At 55.4% G+C, this 8,261-nt stretch overlaps 1 protein-coding gene across 3 annotated transcripts in view; it reads left to right on the plus strand.

Annotated features, from left to right (window-relative positions):
• Positions 1 to 6: 6 nt before the first annotated feature.
• Positions 7 to 8,261, plus strand: part of NOP14 (NOP14 nucleolar protein) — a 17,015-nt gene continuing 8,760 nt past the window's right edge. For all 3 annotated transcript variants that reach the window (XR_001517542.2, XM_006919024.2, XM_025051822.1), the window contains exons 1-9: positions 7 to 265; positions 2,412 to 2,546; positions 3,057 to 3,198; positions 4,052 to 4,191; positions 4,593 to 4,724; positions 5,486 to 5,608; positions 6,369 to 6,497; positions 6,905 to 7,163; positions 8,048 to 8,178. Coding sequence is in view for 2 of the 3 variants with exons in the window: in XM_006919024.2 (XP_006919086.1) it covers positions 80 to 265; positions 2,412 to 2,546; positions 3,057 to 3,198; positions 4,052 to 4,191; positions 4,593 to 4,724; positions 5,486 to 5,608; positions 6,369 to 6,497; positions 6,905 to 7,163; positions 8,048 to 8,178 (1,377 nt within the window). In the remaining variant the exon portion in view is untranslated. The remainder of the gene's footprint in view (positions 266 to 2,411; positions 2,547 to 3,056; positions 3,199 to 4,051; positions 4,192 to 4,592; positions 4,725 to 5,485; positions 5,609 to 6,368; positions 6,498 to 6,904; positions 7,164 to 8,047; positions 8,179 to 8,261) is intronic.

Consider the following 8,261-nt stretch of genomic DNA (forward strand, 5'->3'; position numbering starts at 1 on the left):
CGCCTGCCTGGGGCTCGCCGCCGCCGGGTCTCAGAGGCCGCGCAGGGTCGGGCGTCTTGGGGCGCGGTGACTGTACGCCATGGGGAAGGCCAGGGCGGCCGGGGCGCGCACGAAGACTCCGGCGGGAGCGCGAGGTGGCGGGACAAGGCCCAACTCAAACCCGTTCGAAGTAAAAGTCAACAGGCAGAAGTTCCAGGTCCTGGGCAGGAAGACGCGCCACGACGTGGGGCTGCCTGGGGTGTCGCGCGCGCGGGCCATCCAGAAGGTAAGCGGGCGCCCCCCGCCCCAGTGGGCACCCCCTCCGGGATGGACGCCCCCTGTCCCGGGCCGCGCGTGAGAGCGGGGACAGCGCCTACCCCTGCGGGCTCATTCGGGAGCGCCCCGCCCGGCCTCTCTGTCTGTCGACTCTGAACCTGACCACCGCGCGCCCCTGCGTGATGTCTGAACCTCTTTCTGCGCAGCCAGACTCGGCAGCTGGACGGCCAGGACTTGGGCCACACAGTAGCTAGCTGGGAGGCCTTGGGCAAGCTGGTTATTTCCCCGCGCCTCAGTTTCCTCATCCGTGACATGGAGATCGTAGGGCTCTGGGGAGGATCAAATGTGTCCCTTTAAAGTCTTTAGGACAGTGTGCGGTACAGCTTGGTGTCATGGGGCATATACCTCCTGTGCCAGTCACTGTTCTTATCTTGACGTCTCTGCTTTTGCATGGGCTAGGATGACCTTTCCCTGGAAAACTGTCCGTCCCCGCACACGTGGGACTCCTCATCCAGCTCCCTCAGGCAGAGTCATCACTTCTGTGCTGCCATGGCATCCTCTGTTAGACTTTGAACTCTGCTGGTTCAGGGACCATAGATCTTTTTTCTTCACAGAATAATGGACTACATAGGTTGCTCAATAGATGTTTGAAGAATGAAGGTATCTCTCCTTTGAAGCACATGACCTTGTCCCTTGCGGGGTAACTGAAATGCTACCTTCTATGGAAAGTGTCATAGCTTTTATCTGTCCTGTGCTGATGGTCCCAGAGTATTCTGTACCTTTCAAGTTCAATTCCACAAGTGGCATTCTATATGCAGCTTCTAAGACCTACCTATTCATTGGTTTGTTGAACAATATTTATTGTTTCTCTGAGGAAGACACATTAGTAGGTTGGTAAAAAAAAATTAGGGCACAGAAATGACGTGTGAATTTCCTAACATATCGCTGGGAAGGGCTGGAGCTTGCACTGGGTTTTAGCGTCTGTGAAGACTTTATGCTCCACTGAGCACTTACATTTAAGCTCTGTTCTGGCCACTGCCTTTAAGGGCACATACTCTGTATTCTGTTACACAGTGTGCGATCCAGTTGGTCTTCAAATTGAATCAGATGTCATCCTTACTGCGAGTATGGAGCTGGCAGTATGTACTGTAAACAAGACAAACTTCCCATTGATTTCGACAAGTCTCCCATTACGCAGCCCAGGGCAGCTGTGGGGGATGAGATAGTGTGGGCTCTAGAACAGACGTTTGTGTTCACTTCAGCCTCAGTCCTCTCATTTCTAAAGTGGGGATAATACACATTTCATCGATCGTGGTGGTTGTAAGAATCGAGTGAGATCGTGCATTTAGCACAGTAAGGATTCTCCAAACAGTAGCTATCATCCCTAAATGTCTCAGCTTGTCATTGTCACTCTCTTTCACAAGCTGGCCTGAACCTATTGTCCTTGTTTTGCCTTTTACAACTCAGTTTGTCCAAAAAGTTTCTTATCCTCCAGATCTCAAGGGTGAGCCCAAGTCATCACTCTGATACTTTCCCAAGCCCCACACCTAAATGACATAGGTTGCTCGGGCCTCTGGCGTCTGACGGGTCCAGGTCCCTCCTCAGTGCTGAGGGGCTGGGGGCGGAAGGGCTGGAGGCCGGCCAGCCTCGCTGCTTCCTCTGATTCCTGGTGCTCGGGCCCCAGAAGAAGCTCAGGCATCTGGAGGAATTAGTAGAACCTTGGTGCTTTGGGGAAAGTGTTTCCATCCTCTCAGCCAGAACCGCCAGCTTCCTCGCCTGGCGCGGTGGCCTCTCAGGGCTCAGTCCTGCTTTCTGTCCGGCGGCTGTCATTTCTCTTTAACCTTCACATTGGGCACAGAAGCACTGAGGCGCCCTGGTCCTCAGCCTCCACTGCACTGCAGCAGCCCAGGTCCCCTCAGCCGTCAAGGACTCTCTTTGCAGCCAGCAGAAGAGCCCCTTTTTTTTCTTCGCCTCGGGTGGGTGGACTTGGTTTCGGTGGCCAGAGGCACACAAAACGGCCAGGTGGCATGCATCTTCCAACGCATTAGAGCCATTGTGTCCCCTGTGGGAGCATTTCCCCTTTGGGAACTCAGGTCAGCAAGCCTCAGAGCGCAGTGCCAGGTCCCTTGTGCAATTGTTTATCATCTCTCCTGTAGCGCTGCCGGACTTTACTAAAAGAATACAAGGAGAGGGATAAGTCCAATGTGTTCGTGGATAAGCGCCTTGGGGAGTACAATAGCAACGTAAGCCTGGAGGAGAAGATGCTGAAGAGGTTCGCTCTGGAACAGCAGGTATGGCAAACAGCTGGCAGGTACCTTCAGCCGCCCTTTCACACAGAAGTCAAGCACAAGGAGAAGGCAGTTTCCGCGGGTCTGTGGGCACTGGCTCACTGGGTACACTGGGGGGACCTTAAATCCCGTCCCTGGTCTGGCCAGGCCAAAGGGGACGCAGCCTTCTGCGGATCTCGGCTGGGTGGACGAGCGGCTCGACCAGAGTGCATGGCAGTGCTGTGTCCCAGAGTTTTGACTAAAGTGGCTGCCTTCGCCTCGGGCGGGTGGAGAGCGAGCAGATAGCGGAACGTAAAGCTGTGTGACGTACCGGAAGCTTAGCCCGATCTGTCGAGTTATTTGCCTTCTGCGGGTTCTGTTTATAGTGAATCATGACTCAGATAACCGAGAACAATCTTAAAGCTGCTTGGGCTACACTGTCGTGTTGCACAAGTAATAGAAAATACTTAGTTTTTACTATTAAAGGGATGTGCAAATTTTAGGAAACAGACTTTTTTTTTTCTCTTCTGTCAGCGACAACATGAAAAAAAAAACATCTACAACCTAAACGAAGATGAAGAATTAACTCATTACGGCCAGTCTTTGGCAGACATCGAAAAGCATAATGACATTGTCGATAGCGACAGTGACGCCGAGGATCGGGGAGCCCTGTCCGGTAAGGGCTGGGAACGGGGGCAGTCTGCTCAGCGTCGGGCTTTCTTCCTGCCCTTCTTGGAGACCTTGAAAAATATCCTTGGGTAACGTGTCACAGATCGTCAGTCTCAAGAAATTCCACGTGAAACAGGCGTCTTACTGTTTTAGTTTTAGGACTTTACGAAGGTGAGTATGCGGATGCAGCTGTAGCTGTCGATAAGGAGGCCGTGGCTTTGCAGGCTGAGACAGCACTTCCATATCCCCGATCTTATTTGAACTTCACCCTAGCTCATTTCATCCAGGAGCTCAAAGGAACAGGGTGGCTTGTCCACCTGCACAGGTGTGGCAGGGAGGTAACCCTGTGGCAGCTTCAACGAGAAAGTACCAAATGGCCGTGGCGGGGGTGCAGGACTGTGGACCCCAGCTCCGCCCCATGGCTGGTGGAGTTAGAAAGCAACAGGTAGCAGCTAGGAAAAAAAGCCTAAAAGACTTTCTGTTACTGGTATGAGATTTGGAGCAAGTCACTTAACATCTCAGCCTCTATTTTCTCATCCAAGGAATGGGATTTTTTAAAGGGTTTTTCCCCCCTCCAATTCGGTGATCCTCCCCGTGTTTGATTTCTGTTGTACGCCCTGGCAACCCGGCCGTGTTTCCACTCCCTGGGGTATGGCCAGTTGGTGGTTTTCTGTCTCTGGGTTTCCTGCGAGTGGCTTGTCCTGGGTGTTGCTAAGGCGCCACTGTGCCTGGGGTCTCAGGCCAGTGGTGGGTGTGAGGCGTCGTCCTTGAACTTGGGGTCAGTCCCCAGGGCCACGCCTGGGGAAACTGGCAGAGGGCGGTGCCCCGGCCTCACAGCAGACTTTCTGCTCTGTCTGCAGCCGAGCTGACGGCGGCGCATTTTGGAGGCGGCGAGCCCCTTCACAAGAAGCCGGCACCACAGCCGGGCGAGGACGGGGAGAGACCCAGATCCCGCAAAGAACTGATCGAGGAGCTCATCGCGGAGTCGAAGCGGGAGAAGGTGCGCTGGTCACGGCAGAGACACGGCCCTGCGTGTTCTCGCGCCGTCTGTCCCTGCACATTTCCCGGCCGGATTTGCCCTTTTCTATGAATTCAGTAAAAGCATTCGTTTCGAACAGGAGTATTTTAAGCTTCATCAAGCATATGTACTGCTGGTGGTTCGTTGTGGCTCTGGGTTTTGTGGGTTGGTTGGTTTCCGTGTTTTGACGTGTGTCCAGATTTGCAAAGCATCACCGCGTTCCGCCCACAGCGAGTAGTTTCCGCGGCAGCGCCGTCTGATGGGATTCCGTACCTTGCTTTTGGGACACTGATCCCCACGGTCTCTTTTTCCCGTTGGCACATCCGGGCATCGGCTGTGGCCGGAGCCTCACAGTCACGGTGCGCGCTCTGCTTCCTTCCCAGAGGGAGAGACAAGCCCGGCGAGAAGATGCCCTGGAGCTCACGGAGAAGCTGGACCAGGACTGGCGGGAGATCCGGGCGCTCCTGGCACGCAGGGCGCCCAAGCCGGGGAACAGAGAGCAGGAGAAACCCACGGTGGGTTGTGGTGCGGGCGCACGCCGAGCGCACGTCTGCGGACACCACCTTCTCTAGAGAAAAAGCCATGACCAGGCGTCCTCCTGGCCTGGGGCCTTGGCGTCACCACCTCTGGTCCCCGTTTCTGTTAGGACCTAAGTTTCTGCAGAACTTTTAGCAGGTCATCTGAAACGTGTGACCTCAGGGTGGAAGTAGACTAAAGATGACTTCAGCGTCCACTCGAAAACGTTCGCTAAAGAGCATGGCAGTTTCCCAGTGCGGGGGACCGCCAGCCCGGGTTCAAATTAATTCGTTTACTTGTCTCCCCTGCGAACGGCATTTGGTCCCCACCGCACCCCCTCAGTCCCACTCACTGACAAAGCTGCGTTTGTTTGAGTAGCTGGTTTCTGGGAAATAACGAGGCTCTCACCTGGTCATGAGGCCGTTGGGGGGGCTTTGTGAGTCACCCCGCCGTTGCTGTAACCTTCACCTGAGCTCTCCCTTGGGGGCTTAACACCTGGCTAAGCAGTGTTTAGTTTTATTAGAGTAGATATAGTTTGAGGAGAACTTTCTAGAAGTTCAGAGTCCTATGTGACCTAAAAATATTCTCAAGTCTGATGAGAACAACTTCTCCCCCAGAAGAAAAGACTCAGGGTGTGGGGTCGGCTCCTTCCGTGATGGCGTCAGCCACGAGTAGAACATGCAGGAAGCTAGTGAGCCGCATAGGCCTTTTCTCCTAAAAAAAACTACTCAGGATGAAACAGTCCTCCTTTCTGCCCTAGCCTGATGCATACGACGTGATGGTTCGTGAGCTTGGCTTTGAAATGAAGGCACAGCCTTCGAACAGGATGAAAACGGAAGAGGAACTGGCGAAGGAGGAACAGGAGCGGCTCAAGAACCTGGAGGTACGGGCGACGGTGACAGCCTGGCACTGGGGAGCCCCAGCCGTGTTGGGGACCTCTGCGACCTTCGTCTCAGGCCTCACTGCTTTGTTTTGTAAGGCGAGACGAAGACACTCGGTTTGAATCAGGGACTTTTTTGAGGCTATTTAAAGTTTTTTTATTTTGCTATAAATGTATTTTTTTTGGACTGTAAGGGCAAAAATGTATAGGTAATAGGCAGATACACCATATATAAAATGGACAACTCACACAGACCTCTTACCTCAAAACAGTTGCTAACAATATAGTATTCTGCCTTCTTCACTTTTTTCTGTGCCTTAAAAACTTTTTTTTAAGTTTCATCATATTAAAACACAACTGAAAGACACATGCTGTCCCACACCTGGCCTTTGCACTGTGGCTGCATCGTGGGCCTCTTCCCGGGTCCGCCACGTGCTCTCCCATGGCCCACGGTGGGCCTCGCTGCGAGCCATCCGTCCCCCCAAGCTACAGATCGGCAAGCGAGGGTCGGGCAGGCTGGCGCGTTTGGCCAGAGGGACCTCAGGTGACAGGTTCGCCTTCCTGGTGACGGGAGAATAGTTCTGCCACAGTATTTGTTGTTATTTTTGTTAAATAGCGTTTTCCAAAGGATGCCATGTATCTGCACGTCTGACCCAGCCTGAAAGCAGAGCTGGGCACGGTGGACTGGCAGGAGAGCAGGTGGCCTGCCTCCTCGTCACGCATGCGACGGGCACGGCTCACGAGTCCTCTCTGTCCCGCTCAGGCCGACAGACTCCGAAGGATGCGTGGAAAGGATGAGGATGAAGATACTAAACCCAAACATACGTCAGCAGATGACTTAAGTGATGGCTTCATACTAGATCAAGATGACAGGCGTTTGCTGTCCTACAAAGTAAGACGTTTGCCTTGGTTTTCCCTTTTAATCTAAAAAAAAACACATTTTCTGGGATTTTGTTTAATAGGTTTATCACAAATGGAAGTTGTAAACATCCCAGATGTTGGGGTCCCACCACCTCCAGGTGCAGCCCAAGTGCCAGGAAACCAGCTGTCCCCACTGTCACCTGTCCCCAAAGCTGGTGGTGGCTGCTGGAGCCCAGTGTCCTGGAGGAGGGTTTGGGCAACATGGTTCCCGGGCCTGTGGCCCCTGCAGGTCAGGGCATCATCGAAGGGGGTGGGCTGGGAGGCCCGAGCCAGTGGACAGAGGCAGCGTGGGGCGAGAGCGCGTGTGTGCACATCCGGCGTAGTCGCAGGGGGCCCAGCCGCTGTCTCCCGGCTCGTGACGCCCGCATTCTGTCCTAGGACGGAAAGATGAACGTCGAGGAAGAGCAGAGCGGGGAGGCCAGCGACCGTGAGAGCGCAGAGGATGCGGGCGAGGACACGAGGGAGGACGATGCAGAGGACAGCAGTGGCTCAGAGGGCCACTCAGACCTGGAATCTGACGGAGAGAGCGAGGGGGAGAGCGAGCGGCCAGGGCAGGCGCAGCAGCGGGCTTCTGGGCACGTGTCGCCAGGCGGCAGTGGGGAAGCCGCCAGCACCGAGCTGCCCTACGTGTTCGCAGGTGACGGCTGGCCGGGTTCTCAGAGCTCGCGATCACGTTCAGCGTGGCCATAAGTCAGCCTCGCGGGGTAGTGGGGACTGAGGGTGTCCTCCTGGATGCTTCGGCACGCCCTGTCTGTAAAGTCCTGGCTGGTAGATGGGCACAGTCACCTCCTCAGCATCTGTCCAGTGTGTCCTGGGGCCTGTCGGGCCTGGCACGACTGTCAGCCTTGGCCGCGGTACCGCAGACAGTTCTGTGGGCCCACAGCAGGGTGAGGGCAGACACAGCTCCCCGCAGACGTGTCTTCCTGCCGGTTTTTAAAGGTCAGCCTTCTGCGGTGGGCAGATGGCTGCCGCAGAGACCCAGCACAGAGACCTGGGCACTCTTGTTCGGCCACAGAACATCTTACGTAGAACAGGCTGTCGCTTTCTCGGGCACACAGAGAGAAATCGTCCAGTTCTCGTACACAGTCCTACGTCATCCTCTGGTTTAAGGTTGTTTCCAGAGAGGACAGACTCGCGGGTGAGGCTGGCTTGCGTGACAGCAGCCTCCGGTCAGTAGGGGTCTGGGGGTGACACTGCTCTGCTCGTGTGGCTCCTTCCGGCTCATTCTGAACAGCCTGGTGCTGTCGGCTCGCCTCGGGGCGCAGGCAGGTTCCCCGTAGATGGGCTGCAGGTCCGTCCTCCACAGAGGCCATGCTCGGTGCCCACGCCCAGCCCTGACACCTGGGACCCACTGGAGCACGCACCAGGTGTGCACATGGCCTTGTGGCCAGAGACGTGATGCAGTATTTACCAGTGGGTTGGCTCGTCCCTCAGTAAGGCAAAAGAAGTAACGTTGCTGATGCTGTGCTGAGGATGGGCGTCCGTTGCCAGGAACAAGAGTCGTTCTCACTATCTTGACAGCCCCTGAAGCCTGCGAGGACCTGAAATCGCTGTTATCCGGAAGGCCGACGGAAGAGCAGCTGTTGGTGCTGGAAAGAATCCAGAAATGCCACCACCCAAGCCTTGCGGCGGGGAACAGAGCGAAGCTAGAGGTGCGCGGGGGACCACGGAGCCGCCAGCGTGTCGGGGCTGCGCTGCGGGAGGGCCTGGTGCCCAGAGCGGCCGCTCGCCCAGT

This window comes from Pteropus alecto, unplaced genomic scaffold (genome assembly GCF_000325575.1).
Source record: "Pteropus alecto unplaced genomic scaffold, ASM32557v1 scaffold5, whole genome shotgun sequence".
Taxonomy (NCBI): Eukaryota; Metazoa; Chordata; class Mammalia; order Chiroptera; family Pteropodidae; genus Pteropus; species Pteropus alecto.